We start from the raw sequence: 24,465 nt of genomic DNA, 5'->3' as shown, positions 1-24,465 counted from the left end.
TATCCAAGAACAGAACTAACAGCAGTGATAATATCTTCACTAAAAAGGAGAAATTAGGTTCTTACCTAGGTTTCCTCTTTTAAACCTTCCAGACAGGTACAGCTTCAGCTTACTGATGGGTATACAGTATATCTCATCATGACCAGCACGTGGAGACTGAGACAAAACTTTAGAATAGCATATAATAGCTGACCCTCTTTATATGACTTCAGTCTACCGAATAGCCAAGCAGAACTAAAAAGTATGGACAAAGGAGACCCCATAGACATCATATATCTAGATTTCCAAAAAGCCTTTGACAAGGTGCCCCATGAACGCCTACTCCGAAAACTGAAGAACCATGGGGTGGAAGGAGACGTACATAGATGGATCAGAAACTGGTTGGTGGGTAGGAAACAGAGGGTAGGAGTGAAGGGCCACTACTTGGACTGGAGGAGGGTCATGAGTGGGGTCCCGCAGGGCTCGGTGCTCGGGCCACTGCTATTTAATATATTCATAAAATGATCTAGAAACAGGGACGAAGTGTGAGATAATAAAATTTGCGAACGACTCCAAACTATTTAGTGGAGCTCGGACTAAAGAGGACTGCGAAGAATTGCAAAGGGACTTGAACTAGGGGAACGGGCGACGAGATGGCAGATGAAGTTCAACGTTAAGAAATGTAAAGTATTACATGTGGGAGACAGAAACCCGAGGTACAACTATACGATGGGAAGGATGTTATTAAATGAGAGTACCCAAGAAAGGGACTTGGGGGTAATGGTGGACATGACAATGAAGCCGATGGCACAGTGCGCAGCGGCCGCTAAGAAGGCAAACAGAATGCTAGGCATAATCAAGAAGGGTATTACTTCCAGAACGAAAGAAGTTATCCTACCGTTGTATCGGGCGATGGTGAGTCCGCATCTGGAGTACTGCGTCCAATATTGGTCGCCGTATCTTAAGAAGGACATGGCGTTACTCAAGAGGGTTCAGAGGAGAGCGATGCATCTGATAAAGGGGATGGAAAACCTTTCATACGCTGAGAGATTGGAGAAACTGGATCTCTTTTCCCTGGAGAAGAGGAGACTTAGAGGGGATATGATAGAGACTTACAAGATCATGAAGGGCATAGAGAGAGTAGAGAGGGACAGATTCTTCAAACTTTCAAATAATAAAAGAACAAGAGGGCATTCAGAAAAGTTGAAAGGGGACAGATTCAAAACAAATGCTAGGAAGTTCTTCTTTACCCAACGTGTGGTGGACACCTGGAATGCGCTTCCAGAGCGTAATAGGCAGAGTACGGTACTGGGGTTCAAGAAAGGATTGGACAATTTCCTGCTGGAAAAGGGGATAGAGTGGTATAGATAGAGGATTACTGCACAGGTCCTGGACCTGTTGGGCCGCCGCGTTAGTGGACTGCTGGGCACGATGGACCTCAGGTCTGACCCAGCAGAGGCTTTGCTTATGTTCTTATAAACAGAGAACAAGACTCCGAACAGGAGTAACAACTAATAAATAGGAATGCTGTTTGAAAATGCAAAGGAGAGACCCCTGTAGCCAAATGTCCCCACAGCTCGCCAGCTGAGCCACAGCTGCTGTTCTTTAATCTCCCCAGCCCTAAAAAATACTAGAACCCGCAGAAAAAGCAAAATCTGCACACACAAAAATTGCAAGAACATGACAACAGTCAGAGTGGGATGCTGTAATGGTCTGGAAGGTTTAAAAGAAAGACAACTTTCTATTGAGGCACAAGTGGTACAGCAGGATTCCAGACTTTGGCATATTCCAACCAGGCAGAAGGAATGGATGCTCCTCTCTGTGCCTAAGTAGCACTACATACACCTAGCCCCTTTTAAAAGCCACAGAAGCGAGTCCCGGAGCAGCAAAAGCAACACAGCCCATAGGAACTGAATGGGCTGCATCAATTTTGCTGGGTAGGAATCACTACTGCAAAAAGGGCCCTAAATAAAATCTGAAACTCCCACACTCCCACTATCTTAGTGTCGGTACAGTTGCAGAGCAAGAGGAAGCTCTTTGATTCCCCAATTCCAGTTTTCTCTGAAGCTAGCACAACATCAACAGCACACACAAATGGAATGATTTCAGCACATCAAGAACCTTCTTCCTGGGACTGTTTTTAATAATGCAAGTTGTTAGCTAGTAGTTCAGTTGTGATGTCAGGTTTTGCTTTGAGCACAAAGTTGTTCAATATTGAAGAACCTTCTTCCTCTTCAAAGCAAAACCTGACATCGCAACTGAACCACTAGCTAACAACTTGCATTAAAAACAGTACCAGCAAAAGTTACAGTTCTAAAACTAATAGATGCTGGCACTGTCATACTGATATAGGGACTTTGGATCATTTGTTGTATTATTGTCCATTGATACTTAATTTTTGGAAGTCGATATAGGGACAAATTAATGTTGAACTTGGGTCATTGATACCGCTAACTTATGAAGCTATAATTTGTGGTACTTTATTACATGTTAAACCTTCTTTGGATCGTTATAAAAGCCGATTTTTCTTAATAATGACAGGAGCAGCCATTCAAATGATAACACGCAATTGGAAATTTTATGATCGACTTAATTATACTTTCTGGTGGGCAAACTTGTGTTCTAGTTATAAATATGAAAGAATGAATGCTGAAATTTTAGGTTATAGTTATGTATTTAATATGGTGTGGAGCCCATTGGCATCATTTATTGAGTCACAATAGATGTCATGTACCTTTTCTTTTTATCTGACCTCCTTACACATCCAGGGTGGGAGGGAGGGTGGTGGGAAATGTATTATTGTTTGTTATTCCTATTTTATTTATTGTATGGAAATTATAAATGTATATCTACTTTTAATAGTTAAGGGGGGTGTGGGGAGAAAATGACTGTTTTTTGAATTATTTGCATATTTAAAGTGCGTTTCTTGATTTGTTTATGTTTAAATTCATTGTATTGCACTATTTATATTTTAAAATTAATAAAGATTAAAAAAAAAAACCACCCCAAAAAACAGTACCAGCAGTAGGAGTAAGCCATCCACTAATTTTCAGCAGGCACTTAACTAGTTATTGTTTCTGAAGGATAGTGGTTAGCACCATATCCTGTATATGGCCATTCAGTTGAGGACGGGCTAGGGAGGGCTTCGATGGGCTGAAGTGAGCTTTGATGGAGACTCCAGTAGCTAGAACCTAAGCACACTACTATGCAGAGCTCTTGATTTCTGGCCCAGATATATCTAAGAAAAAGAACCATTTAAATGATTAATTTATAGAGTGTGTACAGTTGGGCAGACTGGATGGACCATTTGGGTCTTTATCTGCCATTTGCTATGTCAGCAGAGTCAGCAGTTGGCCAGTTTAGTGCCGGTATTCAGCACCAGCATAAAACACAGCCCTATCTTTATGTAGGAACTCATAGCTGCTTAAGTTCTGAATATCAACTTAACCGGCTATATGTTTGCTGGCATCGCATACACCGGATATTCAATAGCAAAGCCTGGACATGGCAAGGCCTTGTATATATACCCAGGAATAACGCCAGCAGTGGTCAACAAAATGCTCACCACTGTCAGCAGAATATTGACCCCTATATTTATAGATCTGTAATTTTCTTGTATAGATTATCTACCCTGAAGCCTACCTTCTCCCCCACCCTAACCTCCACCCAGTGCACATATAGCACAAGGCAGGAACTCCTAGGGAGAGATAATGCTCAGCTAAGGTAAAGCATGAAGTTTGCGTTAGATTTTAAATTCCCATCTGCTCCACTCCCAGAATAGGAAAAAAAACCCCACATTTGCAATACAGAATTCAACAGAACAGAAACACTGACTGCTATAAAGTCGAAGGTCATCTTCCCTCAACCATACTGTAAACACATTCAGACTCATTTTCAGACGTGTTTTCTAACCAGAAATTAACAAGCAGAAGTAATACAAAAAATGTTTTTAAACAAATTGAACTTGATACTTTTCCCCCTAAATTCCATAAAGTCTGCTTCAAAGTTAGGCACCTACCTTGGCACACCTAGATGATGACGGCGCCTAACTTGATAGGCTTAATTGCCACTTAAAACCTCATACATGCCATTAATTGGACTTAACCAAAAGTTAGGTGCCTAACTTAAAAAAAACATGGTTCTATACAAAGTAGGTGCCTAGTCCAAAGCATGTAGTTATAAATGGGCACGGTTAGGGGTGGATCGCGAGTGTTTCGAGTTAGGTGTCTGTTTTTGATTTAAATGCAGGCATTTAGGCCAACTTGGCATAAATTCAGTATGTCTTCTAGTGACACCTAAGGCTCCTTAAGTGGCGCTAAAGAGCGATTCTGTACAGTTGCGTTTAGTGCCGCCAATAGTCAGTGCCAATTTTTTAGGCGACATAAATATAGAATTGGAGGGTTCATGACTAGCTTTTAAAGGCCAAAACCCTCTTCCAAACTGATGAAGGTGGTTCTTGCCTTCAAAAGCTAATCATGAATTGTATTAAGGTTATTCCAAAAGTAATATCTTCTTTTTTTGTTTATTAAAGTGGACTAACATGGCAATCACACTAGAAACTGTCCACATATCAAAATTGAAACACTTTAATTTTAATATTGTGCAGATCCTTATTAAAAAACAGCATCAGACACAAAGCATTACAAATATTTAGTTCTGCAGTATTCAGTAAAGAATTGCATTATTTATTTTACTGTAAATAAAGTGGTATTTTCTTCCTCCCCCCACCTTTCATTTTTGCTGAGAAAGTCAAGTCACCTTTTTCAGCTGCAGCACCCCTTACTGCTCCCCCCACCCCACAATTCTCAGTCATAAAAATGATGACTAAGGTAAATCTGGATCCTCCTGGGTAGCAGCTTAATGGTGTATTGCTAGACCAGCTGCTTTTTCAATAAATGCCTCATCATTTTACCATATGAATATATACAATATAAAACTCAAAAGGGATGATCATTCATTATCAGTCTTAAATGAGAAAAACCATGTAAAAGGATAAAAAGTTAAATTAAAAAAACCAAAAACAAATGTTCATAAGGGCCTTGCTGTACACTGATCGATAGCAGGTTGCTGCCTAGTCAGCATTTGACTTTCTGGCTTTCTCCAGAATCTTTCTTTTCCATTCCTGGTAGTCTTGTCTGACAGGCATTTCAATCTGGATTTTCTCTTGCTTGCAGTGCATCACACCTTCATCTTCTGTAGTGGAAGAGAAGTATGGGACAATTCAGTTTGCTTCGATGATATGTACACACAAATATACATGAATGTGTGGAATGGCCTCCCAGTGGAGGTGGTGGAGATGAAAAATATATCTGAATTCAAGAAAGCTTAGTATAAGCATATTGGATCTCTAAGAGAAAGGAACGGAAAGTAGATTGCACGGACAGGCAGTCTAGATGGACCATATGGTCTTTTTAGCCTTAATGTTTCTATTTCTATGTATACCCATGAGGTTACTGGTAAACCTATCTCATAGTCACAATCTTTGTGACCTGGGGTAAGTCACTATCTTCAATTACCTTTAAAACCTCAAGTCCTGACTCATCTGGCAGCTGAACCCTAGTATTTTCATTTAGCAAGCTTGAGGTATACACCTCAAAAATCTTTGAATATTGTGTATTGCAAATTAGGCCTAGTTTTACAGCCTAAATCAAGACTTTGATGAGCGATAGCATTTGATTTATAGTTTAAACACACAAAGAAGCCCTGAAAGGAAAAAAAATCCTGAGCCAAGAGGAGAACTATTGTACTGAGAGTAACCCAAGTGAGGGTCAAACCATTTATCATAGTCCAGGATTTGTATAATTTGGCAGTTAAGTAAGAAATAGCTGAACAGTTGCTTAGAATTGGCAGCCACACAGTCGTCACCCAGTGAGGCTAAATGTGGTTTTTTTTCCCTATAGCTGCAGGGAGTGAAGAGTAAGGTATAAATTCATGAAGGGTAATAATGAAACTCCCCAAAAAACTTTCAGCTAAAGTGTCATACTGAATGAAGGAGGAGCCTAGTGGCTAGAACTGCACTTGACACAGAGCTGAGTCTATCCCACTGGTCCTCTTTATCACTTTGGGCAAGTCACATTGCCTTGCACTGGCAAAGCTAGGCACAAGTTCGCATTCAAGGCAAAGTGCATTACAATGTGCAATGGAGAAGGACCAGGGAGAGCTGAGAAGAGGAGAGGGACCAGTGCCCTCACCATGACGGCACCCAGGGCAGTCTGCTCCCCCTTACTATGCCACTATGACTAGCAATTTTTAACTTGCTTAATTATCTGCCCAACTTCCTTTTATACAGAGCAACTTTCAAATGTGCAAGAAAGGTCTAAAATGGAAATAAGAAAAAAATGAGCATAAATATATGGCATTGAACATAATCTCTCTCCAATACACCAAGCACAGGTTACTCTAAGGAGGAGCTGCCTAGTGGTATCTTGTGGTTAGGGACCATAGGCTGAATGTTTTTTTGTAATCCTGCCTCCCATTCATTATGTTCTGGGATAAAGCATGCATTCTATGATGGCTATTGTGTATATAACTTCCATTATAGAATACTAGCATAGATTTGCATATAAGTGCCTCACTTTAGGCATGAGCACCAACACCATGCCAAAAAGCTGGTGTATTGTTAGCATGTAACCGTAGACAGGTGTGTAAATGCTAATATTCTATAACATGTGCATGCCCCATGACAGTGATAGCAGTTTTAGATGCATGTTACTGAATACAGACTAAGGGCAGTAGAATGTGTAACTGTTAATTGGTGCCAGTTAATGAGCATTAATAAGCTAGAACTGGCCTTATCACCAATTATCAGCTCAATTATTAAATTTATGATGTGCAGTTGGGGGCACCAAGTACACAGAATCCAGGGGATACTCCTTGTGACACAGGCAAGTCACTACCTCTCACTGCTTCAAAGACTCACTTACAGAATATAAGCTCTTTTGGACAGGGACTAATATCGAATGAGTTAATGACTATACAGCAGTGCTATGCAAATAAATCTTGGTATTTTGAATAAACAGAACAAGATAGAGAGAATTAATTCTCAAGCGCTCTCATTACCTTTAACAAAAACACCCTACCTTCTTTTTCAATGCTGTCTAGCAATGTTCGTGGTCTCTTCACTGGCTGTGGTGTACTTTCTGCTTTGAGGGGGAATAAAACAAAACTAAAGTCAGACTTTGAAGACCAAAGAAAGATATCAGCAAAGCCCTTGACTATTTTCAAAAGTACTTGACTAGTCAGGCATAAGCCATGAATGGTTCTGTGAGAAATGCTGCAAAATATTGCTCTCTTTATGTAGACCTATGGCTCCTTCCGAACTAGGAAGAGTCTTCATTGATCTGTCAAGGATTCTGAATAGCAGCAGAATGCTAATTCAGCTCCTCTCAGGAGGCAAGTAAGGATTACATTACTGTTTGCACAGTGATACTATGTGAGGAGGCAGCAGCACAGATGAAGACCAGTAGCCTTTAATGATAACTGTAGCTGCTTTTGCAGGAGTCTAAGGAGGGAGAAAAGATTCAAAATGTCACTCTCTATTAAATTAATCACCCTGCTACTCCAAACAATACACTTACTACAAAAGCTAAATACAAGTACGTTCTTACATGATTCCTGCTTCACATACAAGTCTAAGAGAGAAGTGTGAAGAACAAGAGATGACACAAACATTTACAACTCCAGACGCAGAAGGCTTCATACATCTGGGGTTCTCGGGAAAACCAAACTAGGTGAAATGAAGCCATTTCTTAAACCAATTCTCATCTTGGTTGTTTTGGAAAACCTGATTTTTTGTCAACCTCACAGAGTGGAAACATGCAATATGGATTTTTAAACAATAAATCAAGTCTAGGGCATTTAGTCTACTAGCAGCTCCTTGTGAGTCGAGCAAGTCACTTAACAATTCATTTCTCCATGTAAACCACTTTGATTGTGTAGATTACACAGAAAAAGTGGCGTTATCAAGTCCCATCCCCTTTAAACGTCAATATCCGAGATTGGATGACCCATGCTGCTTTCTAAGTGCTATCATTTACTAATTTATCACCTGTATTTGTCTTCTGGGACTATTATTCCTGGCATGCTGCACAGTTCTAGAACTGGGCTGCTATTGGACAGCTTGAAGAGCACAATGACAAAAGACAGGCTCCATCCCCTGGTTGATCATTTACATTTCAATAGGTTAAGTTTCTACAATTGCTACTGCTCCTCATCCTTTTGCTCAGAGATGCATGTTGCCATTACGAATACAGTAGAGACTGTTTAAGCACAATTCAGTTTCTACGTCTGCCATTCCCTGAGCAAATCCTCTGAATGCTTTGTAGTCATAATGAGATAGCAACCACTTGAGTAGTCATTATAAATCTGGGAATTCATGCACTGCTATGCATGCTGAAAATACTAGAGAGACCATGTGCAGTACTTGAAACAGTCTTACCAGCAAGACTATTTTCCCTAGTTTATAAACTATTCGGGATCACAATCTCCATTCATTATAGCAGACCACTAGATCATACTTGACTCCAGGCAAACAGGAAACTCACCACAGGTCTTCTGGCCTATTTTTTCCAGCTGGGCACACAGCCTATCAAAGATGGCTTTCTTCCCACCAGATGCCGCCACCAACTTCGTCTTCTCCACTTTAATTTTTAGGCATCTAACGCAAATGAAAAAGGTCATATTTGCAAAAGTAACTCCAACATCTTTTGATAAAAGAAGCACAACTTTTGCTATCTGAACTTAAGGCAGCATCTGGAACCAAATATGAAATGATTGGAGCCACGAAGAAAAATATGCTACGTCAACAGTTAAAACGCATGCACCCTGATATTTAACTGTGGCAGTCAGAAGTTAAGTTAATTTGCTAACCATCTCAATTTAATTGAAACTGAATATTCAGTGCTGGTACCTGAAATACAAGCTGGCATTGAATATCAGGTTTCAGGTTTATTTAAAATTTGATTATATTGCTTATAATACTTCTAAGCGATGTACACTTTAAAATGGGGTACATTATTATAAAATAAGAATACATCTCAAATCATACAAGGACCAACATGTTACAACAGGGAAAGGGGTTGAACTACAATAGTTATTAAAGAAAGAAGTCTAGGGAAGCACATAAAGGATTGACAGGGGGAATCTCTGATGTCTCCCAAGTTGTATACTTCTTTAAAAAGAAGTATAATACATTTAATACTTAAATGTGAAAACATCTTTAAATAAAAAAAGACTAAGCTGCTTTTAAAGCGATCGAGCTTTTGTTCTTCTCTATCAAGTTTCAGCGCTAACCTGCAAGTGGCATCCAGTTAGCAGCAATACTCAGACCAATAGCCACAAAAAGTTAGGACACCAAAAAGGTTTAGCTAACTTTATTTGATTTTATCTGGAATTGGCCGCTAACCAGATAACCTCCGGCTCTGCTCATGGACTGTACCAGAGTTTATTTGGATAGCGCCGAGGTAGTCCGATGGAATATTCAATCACACGTCAAGGACAACATTATAAATAGCAGTAAAAGTCGGGCGCCAAGCAGATTTATGAGCCAAATCTTTATAGAATACTAGCATAAGTCCACAGTTACACACCAAACTCTGGATGCAGCCACTTATGTTGTGCCCCTGGCTGGCATAAATGGTGGCACCTAATTGTGAATACCAAAAATGCACAAATACTCCAGGAGGAGTATTTGTGCATTTTTTATATTTATCTGCCCACTTCCACCAAGTTGTAATTTATTAGTGGCACCTAATTGTGGCCATTGGATATGTAAATGCAACTATTCTATAAAGTACATGCAACTATTCTATAACATGCCACTATTCTATAAAGTACATGCCCCTTACATGTTAATGCTTCCTAGTATTTATTAGGTGTGCTTTTTATAGAATAGGGACATAAGTCTATTACACACACACACACCTGCAAAATAGTGCCAATTAGCAGATTCTCTCCTCACCTGCACGCTGTGTATAATGCTGCTGTGGTGAAAAGGGGCTTGGACAAATCGAGGCCTGCCAGCTGTGCTTCAGGGAGGCTGGATTCATACCTTCATGAGAAAGCAGGAGGATTTCATGCACACTGTCAGATTATTCCTTAACTCTGTGCAAGTTATTCATGGCCTGAAGCCCAGAAGGCCAAACCCAAAACACCAGTAACAGTTCCCCTATGGGAAAAGGCATTATTAATTAGGTCCTTATCCCAGATTGATATTGTTTCTGGGAAAGGATTCATAGTAGCTGTATGTAACCAGGCAGGTAATTTTAAGAGAACTATATGCAGGTAAATGACTATTTTTACCTCTATAAAATGGCTTTTGAATATTAACTCATACTTTGTTTCTTGCCCTCCGGTGTATGAAGTACAACACTTTCCTGTGGAAAAAGGGGTAAGGGGAAGGAAATGTTGCTGCTTATCTTTCCGGGAAAACAAGCAAAAGGTTGACCCTTAAACCCACAGAAAATACAAATACAGCAAAAACAAAAACTCTGTGGAGTTGGTGATGTTCAGGATGCAAGCTTTATTAAGAAATATACAAATTCATAAATATAGGACCCCCATGAGGAAGACAGTATTGTTGAAACACGGACCATGTTGGGTCTACAGTTCCCAACGATCTGGGTCCTAGATATATTTTATGTGGATTATGAATTTGTATATTTCTTAATAAAGCCTGCATTCTGAACATCACCATTTCCACAGAGTTTTTGCTGCTTATCTTTCCAGCAGTACCTTTGGATAGGGTTGCCAGATTTTCCTTTTGAAAAATCTGGACCCCCCTAGCCCCGCCCAGTTACACCTACCCCCACCCTAATCTCACCCTCAAGCCCACCCTAGCCCCGCCCCCCACTGCCTGCTCTTGTCAGGCAAGGAGGAAGTCCGCGCATGGATGCTACGTGATGATGTCATATGGCCGCATACGCGCAGACTTCCTCCCTGCCCGACACAGCTTTTCAAAACCTGGACAAAGTGTTGGGTTTTGAAAAGCCGTCCGAACCCCCGGACATGTCCTCAATGTCTGGGGAAATCCGGACGTCTGCTAACCTTACCTTTGGACCCATGTTGGAGGATTCTCAAAGGGAAACTCAATGAAGAGTTTGCATTCTCAATGAACTTACAGATCACCTATGGGCCTGGAAACAGCCCAAAAGGTCAAATTTGTCTCCCCCCAACCCCAAAGGAAAAAATGAGGGAGACAGGACAACCTACACAGTCTATACACTAGAACACAGGCATTGTGAGCTACATCCTAATAAAGCTTTTATAGGTACCCAACGTTGTACCACTTCACTCCCTACCTGTGAAGTATTTTTGAAGCCGCGTTCACTGACTCCATGCAGCAGTATTGTACAGCAAGATCCCGGATTCCGAGGTGAGAGTCTATACCCAACAAGCATTCGAAAGACTTCAGACAGCTCACGTAAGTCTTCTTGTTCAAACCAGACAGCTTGATCAGGTAGTCCTTCACAGAATATGTTTTAAGAGATCAAATTTCAGTTTTCTATGAAAAGCAGTCAAACAGGACTAAACACACCAGCAAAGAACCTACTTCATCGCAGGGCTGTGGAATCTGAAGCAATTTTTGGGCTGTGGAGTCAGTCAGTGAAAATGTGTGGACTCCAATTCCGATTCCTAATAAATTGTATGTCGGGCAAATATTATAATGCTTAAATTTCTTATTTCACAGATAATTAATCCATTTGTTTCAGGATATGTTTTAATTTTAGAATATATTTTGATATCAAGTTCATTGATGATTACAAAATATAATATATTTTATGATATTTATTGGTGAAAAAGGCACCTAGAGAATGACACAGGGACAATGTTTGCCCCCATCCCATCCCCATGAACTCTGTCTCCACGAGCTCCTATATAGATATATAAATAAAAGAGTTGGAGTCGAAGTGGAGATACCATTGGAGTCGGAAGGTTCTGTGAACCGACTCCACAGTCCTGCTTTATAGTAAAGCATTAAGAGCTGTGTCTTATTTGAAATGTATAAGTTTAAGTAGACACATTAATTCTTTGGCAATTAGTTGCAACATAACCATACTCTCAAGTGGGGTCAGGTAGCAGAGCATTCAGCCTCTCATGTGTACAGATTCTTAATCTCAGCTGAAGAGATCAGAAAAGGGACCAAATTCAACTTGTCGCTCAGATCTTACACAGATTTCAGCCAAATGTGTTTTCCATAAAAGAAAAAGCAAATTAAGCTAAGGCCTGCTGCTACTGCCCTCCTTGATGTGTACACAGGCTACCACATAGGTCAACTGTAAAAAAAAGTGTAACCTTGGTTAGGGTGGATCGAAATAAATCATTTTTATTCCATATATTATATGTGGATCCAAACTCACACATAATAAAATTAGAATCACGACTACCGATAACCAAAATACAAAAAACACTCAAAAACCCTCTGTAATTAAAACATACACCAAAAAATGGCAACAGTGTTGAGAGAGTGGGCAAAAAGATGTGGGGATAAGCAGTGGAGATAGTCTGGATTTAGGTATGGAATATTATGGAGATAATTCTACAAAGGAGTTTTTTTTCAGGTATAGTATATGCCAGTATATACATGTAAAATGCCTCTTATGAAAAAAAACAACCAAAAACCAAACTTACCCTCAGGTACAATTAGGCACCAAGATAAGTGGGTGTGTACTTGTTGAGTGAATATTTGGTTATAAAATACATAACCATGTACATTTACACCAACTCCTGAGTTAGTGAAAACATATGGTCATATTTCAGCCATAATTTCTGTTGTTTTTCTGTGGGAATTTTAAAGACATATGTTATGCTATGGTTTTATATCCCGCCAATTCCTCCTAGGTAAAGTACTGGGCGGGTTTGAGATATTATTAGTGTTACCCAGGAATTTTATAGGCAGACGGGTCTTTATCTGCCGTCATCTACTATGTTACATCTATTTATAATCCACCTATATGTAAGTGAGAACACATACATAAGTCATGAAACATTAAAAATTCCATAATACAAAAACATTTCATACATAACAAAATATAAAATAGAAGTGCAGCAACCTATAGTGCCTAGCATAAAGGCAACGTACTGACACTAAGTATCCTTCTCTAAGCCAGAGATTTGCATATAAACGGAGGCAGGGTATGCAACTTAATTTCATGCATATTCATTGTGGCTTTCCTGAAAACTTGACTGGCAAGGGGATACTCCAGGACTTACTTGGAAAACACTGCTCCAAGACTCAAGACCCTATGCACTCAAAGAACGCAGATTTAAGTTGCTTTGTAAAGCTGAATGTATCAGGCGGCAATCTAAGGCACCTAGGCAGGTGGTTCTATCCCTCAAGACAAGCATATAAGGCAAACCACTTTATCTTCAGAAGATGAAAAGTTCCTTAGTGTTGAAACACCAAAATCTGCGCTACATCTAATTTCAGGGCTCCTTTTACTAAGCTGTGGTAGTGTTTTTAGCATGCGCTAACCCCCACGCTATGCAGAAAAACTAACACCAGCTATATGAAGGCATTAGTGTCTATAGTGCATGGCATTGTACCACACGTTAAAACCGCTAGCGCAGCTTAGTAAAAGGAGCCCTCAGTGCCTGTTATGGTATATGAGGTTTGTGAATACATAGTCTTACAGTGGTTGACTTTAATTTTTCTGAGATATAATTTCCTTTTTCACTGCAAAACTCTCTGGCACAGTGAAAACCCAATATTTGTAGATAGGCAAGCTAATCAGCTGGCCAAACTAATTAGGCAGGTAGAATGTTTGTGTTCTGAGACGCAGAGGCATGGAATCTTGAAGATTAACCTCTGAAGCATGCTACAATAAAATCCGGCACTTTATTCTCTCTTGACTTTTTGAAGTGAAACTCCCTTTTCCCTATGATCCTTCCTCTGGTTTTAACAATCCTATACTCTTTAAATTGCTATAATAAATAATTACCTAGTGGCCTCTCTTCCTGCCTCCCTTTAGGTTCACATCATTTCTTCTCTTGTATGTTCTTTTATTCTATTTTCTCTTTTCAGATAAGGCACAGCACACAGGATTCATTGGAAGAGCAGAGGCCACCCGTGACCTAGAGAGATGTGCATAGCAATCTCCTCCACTGCGCATGAATAACGACCCTTCAATTAAAAGGGCCAAATTACTTTTTGTTAGTTATCAGGGACATGGCTATCCAGAGATTAAAAGAAACAAAGGAATGTTTATGGCATGACCTGAGTTACACTGGGGTTATCTGAACTAATGCATTTTACTATTCTGTACATGTTATTGAAAATCCTATATAGATAAGACTCCTTGTGCCTGAGAAAACTTTGAATGGCCAGGATTACTTGTAATCTACTCTTCTCCTGTAATGTAATTCTACTGGAAATGCCCAGATATCATCTTTATTGTAATCTGCCTAGAACCGCAAGGCACAGGCGGAATAGAAATCCCTAATGTAATGTAATGATTACAAAACCCTTTCTCTCTCTCTCTTGTATTTACTTGTCTTGGCTCTGTCTTATATACGAGTATTACTGTGTGTGTACCTTGTATAAGAATTCTTCTGAGAGAGCTCTTCGTGTTAGTAGATCCTCCATATACAATTAGTGCTCTTTTCTAATTTTTTAAATAAAATATTTTTCTATTACTGTATGAGAGACTGAGGGCTTCTTTTACAAAAGGTGCACTAGTGTTTTTAGCGCATGCTACAATACCGCGTGCACTAACCCCGCGCTACACGGAAAATACTAACGCCAGCTCTATGGAGGTGTTAGCGTGTAGTGCGCGCAGCAATGTAGCGCGTGCTAAAACCGCTAGCGCGCCTTCGTAAAATGAGCCCTAAGCTAACCAGAATAAAAATGAGTGGCGATTTGAGTGAATTATTTCCTTTGATACTGTCATTCTGAGATAAGTGTGTGGGACAAAGACAGCTCCAAGACCCTGTGTGTCCTCTGGAGTTTGTCTTAGGCCCTACAAGTTGTAACACTCATCAGGTAGTAATGTGCATGCTGTTTTAACGCCTTCAGTCTATCCCACTATGGAAACTCTTATCAGGGGAAGAAAGCTCATAAGGCAGTACAGTGGTATCTTTGTTTAAGAACATAATTCGTTCCAGAAGCATGCTTGTAAACCAAAATACTCGTATATCAAAGCGAGTTTCCCCATAGGAAATAATGGAAACTCGCTTTGATAAGTTCAACCCCCCCCCCCCCGAGGCCAGTGGCGCTGCTCCCCCCCCCAAGAACCGGCATTGCCCCCCCCACTCATGAAGGTCCCCCCCGCATGATCCGCCATCCCCCTGCTCGTTTCGCCCCCCCCCGCTCGCGTCGCACCCCCTAGGCATCCACCCACCCACCCGATCACATTTCTTACCCCCGTTTGGCACCGGCACCAACGCACAGGACATGCCGGTGCCCGAAGATCCGCCTCCTTCGCGCTAGGCCTTGAGCATCTGCGCATGCTCAAGGCCTTCGGGTTCCCGTTCTCTCTGAGATTCTCGGAGATCCGAGAATCTTGGAGAGAACCGAGGTATTAAGTTTGGAGCAGCTGACATGGCTGATCAGCTCAAGCAGCTTGGTTAGGTGGGGTCTGAGATGGACGACAGGAGCCTATGGGAGACTTTTACAGGTTGTGAGACCTATTCCTAAATTTTGCTGAAGCTGTTAAAGTCATGGGTTTTTATAAACTGATTTCAGTTCAGATGCTGAGATGCTAATGTGTGGCATATGAGTGTGTAGATTTCTTGCTGTGAAGACTTTCTCAAGGACATTAACCAGTGCTGGGAAGACAATGAACAGTGCTGAAAGGAAAATGCAAGTCAGCAAAAACACTCCAACCGGGAACCTAACAACTGATAACGTGATGCTGTACCCGTGTGAAGAATGGAAACTTCAAGAAGAAGAAAGTTCTAGAAGCTATGCCTGTCCAGGGCCCCCCAGGGAAGAATGGAGGCGTGGATTAGGAGAGGGAGTTAGATAGGCATTTGGATTATCCAATAGGGTGGTACATAATAGCCAGGGGAAGGTCTTACTATAAGGGATACCTTTTGTATAAAACCCCCATGCTCTAGCAGAGTCTCTTTAGAGAAATTGCGCCATGCTTACAGAAAGATGCCGGCACTGTTGGTATGAGGTTTTTTCTCTCCATTGTATATGTCCGAACTGATTTATTTCTGATTTGACAAATGCTGCTATAATACTAATTACTAGAATAAAAAGTTATTTGCTTTGGAATATACAATGTAATCTCTTTTTGGTTGTTTTTTTTTTTTTTTTTTTGGGGGGGGGAGGTTTCTCCCTCACATTGGACACTCCCAGTGAAGAAAAGTTAGCAGCTTTTACTTTAGGTCCTTCTTGGATGAGGAACAGTTGGACCGACACTGATAGAAGACCCACTAGCATGAAGACACTGCATTAATGGCTGACTGAGGCTTGACATCGAAAGCGTTGGATAGAAGGTCAAAAGAGATGGACTTACCCTCTTGATTTCAACTGGATTTTCATAAAAGCGTAAAACATTTTTTATTTAGAAAATCTAGTTAATGCCTCCCTTATGAAGTCCTTGCCAAGGCAAAATGCTTTGCTTTCTCAATATATACAAGTGATATCTGTAAAATCCTCATCTTTTAAAAATGATTTGGGGCAAATGGACAACAAATTCATAGGTGACATGGAGGTAAAAATCACAATGAACTTTAGCAAGGAAGCAACATTGATGCAAGCTTTTTTAAGTCTGAGGAGAAAAATTGAGAACCTGGATAAATGTCCAAAGAAGGAGAACATTGAGGTTTGTCTATCTGTTTTCTTATCTAATCTAATCTAATCTAAACCTTAAGTTTATATACCGCATCATCTCCATGAGAATGGAGCTCGACACGGTTTACAAGAACTTAAAATAGTGGGTAGAAAAGAAGAAAAAGGATTACATGAACTTATGTGTAGAAGGGGGGAGAGAAAGGGGGGGAAGGATAGAGCTACAATTTGCTGAAAAGCCAGGTTTTCAGTTGTTTGTGGAATAACTGAAGGGAGCTCAGGTTCTGGCTTATGGCTCCTATTTATCAGCCTTTCGTTATGTTGAAGAATTTTTTTTGAGGTCCTAAAAATTCCTGAAAATACTTGTCCCCCCCTTCCAAATCATGGATATAACATGTGACCTCATTTGAGACAAAAGGAATAGGATGTTTTTCAGCTCTCTGATTCATTAAATATTTTGGAAGTCTTAGGGCTCCTTTTACTATGGTGTGCTAGAGTTTTTAGCGCACACAGGAAATTACCGCATGCTACACTGGCTCAATGCTGGCGTTAAGGTCTAGCGTGCGCGCAATTTACACACGCTATTCCATGCGTTAAAGCCATAACGCGGCTTAGTAAAAGGAGCCCTTAGAGGCTCATAGATGTTGATTGCAGATTTTTTCTGGATCCCGACAGACTGGGTTTTGAAACCATTTCTTAGGAGGTGACTTGAGAAATTTATGGTTAGAATTATTAATGTGTTCCCTAATGTGGTGAAAGCAATTTAAGAGAAAAAAACCCCACCAAAACACAGTTTCTATTAAGGAGACCAAGAATCTTGCAGTTGGGAGGCTTTTTGGTTAAATTATCTTTGTAAATGGCAAGGGGTGAAGTAAATTTTCTTTGACCCACAGCAACTTACCAGCTTCTTGGTGGTAAGCAGCTTGTTCCTAAGTCATCTTCTTTTCTCCATCTTCTATCTATCTATTTATTTCTTTAATTAATATTCTATCCCGTTCTCCCCAAAGAGCTCAGAACGGATTACAGGTTGACATATATAATATAGAGTTAACACGTTACAATAAGCCATAGTTTTAGTACAAGGTTTTTCAATACATGTTTTATCCTTACTTGATATTAATAAATAAAGCTATTCCGCTTGTGCAATGTAAGAGCACTATCCCCAACTATCCTGCATAAGGTAGTGGACATTGCACATTCCCCTTGGAAGTTTTTTTGCCGATGATGTGGGTGGAGGAGGTTTGAGCATTTTCATGCTCTACCATAATATTACCTGAGAAGAGAAGACTGAGAGGGGATCTGATAGAGACTTTTAAATTGCTAAAAGGATTCGACAAAATGGAGCAAGCTCACTCACCAGCAGGGGGAAAGTATGGAGAGCAAGAAATAGCCTTATTCACATTGGCGAATGTGACCCAGACTTGGACCAGAGGTCATGGCCTGAAGCTGAGAGGGGACACGGCCAGGACAAATGTCAGAAAGTTCTGCTTCACACAGCGAGTGGTGAACGCCTGGAACTCTCTCCCGAAAGAGATGGTGGAGGAAACTACCATTCTAGGATTTAAGGGAAAATTGGACGCACATCTTCTTGCAGGACACATTGAGGGATACGAGTGACTAATGTATGCGTCAGGGTATGCCTGGCTGAGCCTCTGCGTGTGCGGATCACCGGACTGGATGGACCCCAGGTCTGATCCGGTGCAGGCATTTCTTATGAGGCTTTTTCTTCCGTTGGGGGTAGTGCTCTTACATTGCACAAGCGGAATAGCTTTATTTATTAATATTTATTCAATCCACTTCCACCTTTCTAGTGGTAGATTAATATTATCCTTACTTGACACATATTTGGGATCTAATACCAATATACATAATATGCAGTTTACAGAATACATTTGACATAGTTACAGTCCAAGATTTATCAATATAAGTTTTTATCCTAATGTGACACAAATATATACTTTTACCCACAATATGGTGACGTAGGGAGGCCAATACTTTACAAAGACCAGGTAAATTCATGGTGACATTACAAAAATTATTTGATTCTACAGAGCAATAGAATAGTTAATAATTCGTATTGGGAAGGTTAGCCTCATTTTGTAATTTCCTGAAATTCAGCTGGTTATGCCTCCTCCATAATTGTGGGCTGAATAGTGGAATGAAGTGTTATTTTTTCCTCCCGCATTTCTTGTTCCCTACTTTGGAAGCTGAGTTTCCTTTTTCTATATTACTTTCTCCAAAGCTATTTTCTTTTACAAGTTTACTTGGGAGTGTATTGATCAAAGTTTGAAAAAATAAATATAAACGGTTCAGATATTGCAAAAAGCCCTCCTACTAAATTTTTGGAGTGATTAAAAGAAAATAACATAATGAAAACAATTTTGTTGACAAATTATCTGCTGTATAGTTGCTTTCTTTTGTAGCTTTCAAACTTTGGCCTTTACATTTCCCAACCATACACACACAACTAGAATTTGATTTTTGCAACATTTAAAACAACCCCCATTGTACACTTTTTTCCAATCTTACTTTATCTACTGGATGTTTCAGTGAGGAACAAGCCGTGTCCAGGCACATCACTGCAGTGCTAGTTACTGTGGTATGTGCAGACAAACCCATGCACTTCAGCTGGGAAAGGCGCATGTACTCCTCTGCTTTCCTGTAAAGAAGAAAAATGAAAAGCTCTTGCTCAGTAATACTGGTTTTCTTCAAATCAGTTCAACAGGGGAGAGGGAATATAAATACGAGCCTGTAATAAGCATATTTGCAATAATGTTACATTTGTGAAATTATTACATACAGTGAAAAGTTTAAAAATCACTTGCCTAAAACTATGGATGGTTGTGGCATATGCTAGTTCTACGTGGTAAGCAATGTTCGCAGCTGTCAACCCATCTTTTCAGGTGATGCCTTTCAAGTGCCAAGCCCCAAGGTCCCAGCCCCCAAAGAGATCTGAATCCTCCCAACAATAGTGCCGGAAGACCCACTAATAGATATGAATAGTGAGGATGACAAGGCTAATCTGGAGCTATTAGAATCACTAAGAATTGTGTATTGCTAGCTGGGCCTTACTTGAGCTATGAGCAATCAAGGGGGAAAGAAACAGAGGCTGACACTCTGACCAGGGCTGTACTAGCATGTACATTCAGTGTGAATGCCCTGACTCCTTTCTGTAACTGAAAAAAGCAGACACTTTGCATTTCATTGTGTTGCTATGAAGTTGAAAATAAGAGTTCCCCACCAGTCCACCATGGAGGTAAAAAGTTGCCGATAGAGTCCTGGGTCCAACTGATATCTGCCTTGAAAGTAGTCTAATTGTCCAGTTCTGTAGTATGCACAGCTGAAATGGTCAAGAGACATCCTCTGCCCAAACACAAAGCTTGTTGACCTCTAGGGACACTAGTGTATTCTTGGTTCCCTCCTTTCCTTGTTTGTTCATATGCACTACTGCTGTAGTGTTGCCAAACAAAAAAAAAAAAGTGCTGTTCTCCTCTCTAGAGGAAGAAAGCGCACAGTAAAGCCAATCAAATTGCTCTTACTTTCAAACAATTGATAGGCCACAAAGCTTCCTGTGCTGACTAATGCCCCTGAATTGACTTCCCAAGGCAAAGTGTTCCCCAACCCTAAGTATAGTTACCGTGTGGTTCCAGAAAAAAGAGGACGGATTACTTCCACTGAAAGCAATGGACGTAAGGAGGGCTTTTACTTCCATTGAAAGCAATGGAAATAAAACCCGGATGTCTCAATCCGTCCTCCTTTTTCTGGAGCCATATGGTAACCCTAGCACAGAATCGGTACGACTTCTTACCTGAGCACTGCTGTAGACGCGATTCCTAACCTGGGCGCTAGCCTTTGCACAATGTCCAGCTCCATATTTCACCGTTCAGCGACTCGAGGTGGCTTCTCTTCTCTGTTCCCTTCCGCCTTCTCAATTTCGCGGGAATCTTCTGCCGCGACGAGATTGGCCGTACTTCATCGTCCCCCGCCCCTCCGTCACCCGGATTGGCTTCTGGGAAAGTGGCAACGTGGCCCAGCCAAGCGTACTGCTCTTCCGCAACGTGCTCGCTGCTGTTCCCGGGTGTGTGGCAACCTGCAAGGTCTCTCTCTTGCTTTGTGATCGGGCAAGTGTCAAAGATGCTTCCCCTTTCTTTTTATAAAAGCCGCCGCAGAGAGTTTTTTGTCTCGAATTGTTTACAATGTTTTCTTTATAAATACAAATTTCAATAACTGAAAAAAAAAATAATTATCTGCTATTGCCTTTAAAGTGGACAGAGTAGGAGTTGCAGACATTACTGTTATTATTTGCTCCTCAATGTTTTTAGATTATCCTGAGAAATGAGAGCCTATAAGCCCCCGTATAGGAACAAGGTAAAGACAAGATCGCCCAGATTTCGTGGGAGAAGTACAGTGTCGGCACCAATAACATTTTGGTTCTGATCGGGCAGAAAAGAACAGCTAGCTTATCAAGTCCCTGGAGGCTGAAGCCAGTGAATTCAGATCAGGTGATTTTAATTGTCATGAAAACATTTTAGCTGTTACCAAAATAACACACCAAGTGCTTAAAATAAGAAAAGAAAATACACTAAACTCACACGATGCAATCCCAAAAAGCTCTGTAGAAAGTTTATATACCACGTTTGAGGTGGCGAAAAGAATCCACAAGACAAATGGAATATAAAATAACCTCACACGAAATCAAGGTATAGATACATTTTTTTAAAGCATTTTTATCAAACCCGGCACATAATTGGCGGATTCTCACATCACTTCGTCCCGAGAGTAACCAATTAGAGGCAGAGTCGACAGTCTTCGTGCGAACCAATGAGAGCAGCCGATGGGTAGGAGGGCGGAGCTGTGGGCGGGTGGTCACATGATTGCGGGAAGCTCCCGGGCTACTGGTGCTCGTAGCGGCGCGGTGACCATGGTGAGTGCCGTTAACGTCGCTGTGGCCTGTGTTGCAGCCTTACGCATAGTGTTCTATTATGGCTTTCCTGGAAAGGGTTTGGAGGGAGGGTGGGAGTGCATAGTACTGGCCCTTTGGGGTGGGGACGACCCGGTGTGTTGGTGCTGGGCGGTGTCTGGGGGGGGCAGGGCGGTGCTAGGCCCTGGCCTGCTGCTGTCCACTGTAGTCAAGCGGAGGGAAAGGGCTGGTAGCTGTCAGCTTCTTTACGGACAGCCCTCTTGCTGTCCTCGGTTGTCAGTCGGACAGGGACCAGTGGGTCTTTGCGATGACTCCTTGGCAGGCTGTAGAAACGTAACCTTGTTCGTTCACCTGACAAGTTCTTGCAATAACGATCCTGGTTGGGGGGCGTGGGAGAAATGGCAGCGCATCAGTTCGTTTCATTTACTTTTCTTTTTTTCTCGTCATCTTATTTGAAAACCTTAGGGTTCCAAATAGTTTCACGTTGCATTTTCTCCAGTTCACGAGGAAATTAATGTTCCTTAGTGCAACATTTTGCCTTGCCTTCGTTCTCTCCTCATCCATCGCCTGAGGTCACTTAGCTTTTTTTTCCTGGTATTCTGGGATTTTTGTTTAAGCAAATTGGTACTTGTGAAATTAAGATTTTTAAAATGCAATTCTGGTACTTTCGATGACAAATGACTAGTTAGTTAGAAGACTTCTAGATGGTTTCCAGGCGGTGTGCTTCTAAGAACAAAATGTACTGATTAGGGTTTCAGGAAAGCCCTAATGAATATGCATGAAGCAGATTTGCACGCCTGTCACTTCCATTATATGCAAATTTCTCTCATGCATATTCATTAGGGCTAGCCTGAGAACCCGATTTGGTCTGGTGGTCCTCCAGGACAGGGTTGGGAACCACTGCTTTATAACATCCATGTAAAAATCCCATGAAATATATTTGGATAAAGTCCAGGGACACCTAAGAAAAAGACCAACTGAAGAGACAAATGGTAGAAAGAAGGCAAGGAATTTAGGTGCCTGGTTAATAGCATTTTGTTGCTATACATTTACAATATCATCTTGGAGGCAGAGGCTAAATTAAATGATTTTAGAGGTGAGGTTATGGGATTTAATCCCAGCACTGCTTCTTGTGACTTTGGGCAAGTTACTTAATCCTCCATTGCCCCAGGTACAAAATAGGTACCTGTATATACAAATCATGTTCCTTTTAACTCCTTTCCCCCTTGTTGACTATTTATTTCTTACTGCAGCTGAAGAAGAAATGTAAGCCATTATGGATTTTGTTCAGAGCAGAGGTTCTTGGCCTACTCCTTGGATGACACCAATTCAATCAGGTTTTTGGGAAATCCACAATAAATATGCATGAGAGAGATTTGCATAAGATGGAGGTAGTGCATGAAGATTTATTGCCCATGTATTCATTGTGGTTATCCTGAAAACCTGACTGGTTTGATGTGTCCCAAATAATTTGGGGTTGGCATACTATCAAAATGGGTAGACAATGTGCCCACCCTCATCCCCACTTCAAGTCAATATTAAATACCTGATCTGGTGGGAATTCACCAAGCCCCACCAGCTGAAGATATCTGTGAAGGCATTTTGAACTCTCTCCAACACACCTTAGCATACCTTCACAGATATTTTTGGCTATCAGTGCTTGGGGATCCCTACTAGCTGCAACAAGAGCTTGGTGGTGTTTAGTAGGACTAAGCACAAAGTGGGTAGACTCAGACCCACCAAGGCTCACCCAAGGCTACTGCACTGGTTTCAAGGGCTGGATTGAGAACTTCTGTATTAGAGAGAGCTCCTTTGTTCTTTACAGGCCATGCTGTGACGTACAGGATATGCATGAATACTTTGTGACTGAAATTCATAGATATAGAGGCTTATTTTCAAAGCATATAAACACACAAAGTACCACAGTAACTTATGAAATTTTGTGTGTCTAATTCCTCTGAAAATAAATACCAAAGTTACATTTTACAGAAGAGGTGTTCAGCAATGCATTCTTATAGCTAAAATGCACAGTTCACTCTGTATATCTGATTTATTGATGATATATTTTATCAGGTAGTGTCTTAGGGCTCCTTTTACAAAGGCGTGCTAGTGGGGTTAACGCGCGTGACGTTTCATCATGCGCTAACCAAAAGCTACCACCTGCTCAAGAGGAGGCGATAGCGTCTAGCACGTCCAGCTATTACACGCGTTAAACCGCTAGCGCGCCTTTGTAAAAGGAGCCCTTAGTTTACTAAGCTTTTCCCCATAGCTATAGAGTGTGCCCTTAGAAGGCAACTCTATTATTGGGTGCCTCATTTTAGGTGTCCCAGTGCCATGCAGCGAGAGCCTATTCTCTAATGTGATAGAATACTGTTGTAGTCTGGCATCAGTGCATCCACATGTATGTGACTGCAGTTACAGCAGCCAGAGAGAGACCTGGCGTAAATGCAGCAAAAGCATTCATATTATAGTATTGTGTAAGTGGTAGTTCCATACATGTGAATGTCTCTCTGACCTTTACATGTGCCATTACAGAATAGCAATTAGTTGCTTTGCTGCCACTTAAGGCCGTATTTATATATATATATATATATATATATATATATACTGCCTTATATATACGGCCATATATATATATACATACACACACACGGCCTTAAGTGGCAGCAAAGCAACTAATTGTTATTCTGTAATGGCACGTGTGTGTGTGTGTATATATATATATATATATATATATATATATATACAACCTTATTTTCTCTAAAAAATCAATGCTAAAAAGGTTAGCACTTAGCATGATTCTATAAAACGCCTCTGAAGTTATGCACAA

General features: G+C 40.8%; 2 protein-coding genes across 5 annotated transcripts in view; one reads left to right on the top strand and one right to left on the bottom strand.

Annotated features, from left to right (window-relative positions):
• Positions 1-4,564: 4,564 nt before the first annotated feature.
• ORC6 (origin recognition complex subunit 6) lies at positions 4,565-21,449 on the bottom strand. Of its 2 annotated transcripts, none has more exons than XM_033941684.1 (7): positions 20,523-21,449; positions 19,244-19,373; positions 11,277-11,440; positions 9,938-10,027; positions 8,523-8,635; positions 7,059-7,121; positions 4,565-5,172 (listed from the first exon to the last, which is right to left on the bottom strand). In XM_033941684.1, exons 1-7 carry the CDS (start codon positions 20,585-20,587, stop codon positions 5,051-5,053), a joined length of 747 nt encoding a protein of 248 aa, XP_033797575.1. In that variant the 5' UTR covers positions 20,588-21,449; the 3' UTR covers positions 4,565-5,050. The 2 variants fall into 2 exon arrangements, with proteins under 2 accessions (XP_033797575.1, XP_033797576.1); XM_033941685.1 differs by having other exon boundaries at positions 4,566-5,172; positions 7,059-7,118; positions 20,523-21,445.
• VPS35 (VPS35 retromer complex component) overlaps positions 21,367-24,465 on the top strand; it is a 169,109-nt gene continuing 166,010 nt past the window's right edge. Inside the window, exon 1 of one of the 3 annotated variants that reach the window (XM_033941682.1) lies at positions 21,367-21,414. In XM_033941682.1, the coding sequence (XP_033797573.1) occupies positions 21,382-21,414 (33 nt within the window). In that variant the 5' untranslated portion in view covers positions 21,367-21,381. Of the gene's footprint in view, positions 21,415-21,518; positions 21,639-22,704; positions 22,732-24,465 lie in introns of those variants that run through there. The other 2 variants (XM_033941681.1, XM_033941683.1) reach the window with 2 other exon arrangements.

This window comes from Geotrypetes seraphini, chromosome 4, assembly GCF_902459505.1.
Source record: "Geotrypetes seraphini chromosome 4, aGeoSer1.1, whole genome shotgun sequence".
Taxonomy (NCBI): Eukaryota; Metazoa; Chordata; class Amphibia; order Gymnophiona; family Dermophiidae; genus Geotrypetes; species Geotrypetes seraphini.
Note: the sequence above shows the minus strand (reverse complement) of the source record. Positions and strands in the feature narration are given on the sequence as shown.

Bases quoted from the DNA above. Each gene is read 5' to 3' on its own strand.
- ORC6 (XM_033941684.1), bottom strand. From the start codon at position 20,587: ATGGAGCTGGACATTGTGCAAAGGCTAGCGCCCAGGTTAGGAATCGCG. The intron at 10,028-11,276 runs GTAGGGAGTGAA...TTTCTCATGAAG, and splicing joins GCTTCAAAAATACTTCACAG to GTATGAATCCAGCCTCCCTG. The intron at 7,122-8,522 runs GTGAGTTTCCTG...TCCCCCTCAAAG, and splicing joins AATAGGCCAGAAGACCTGTG to CAGAAAGTACACCACAGCCA.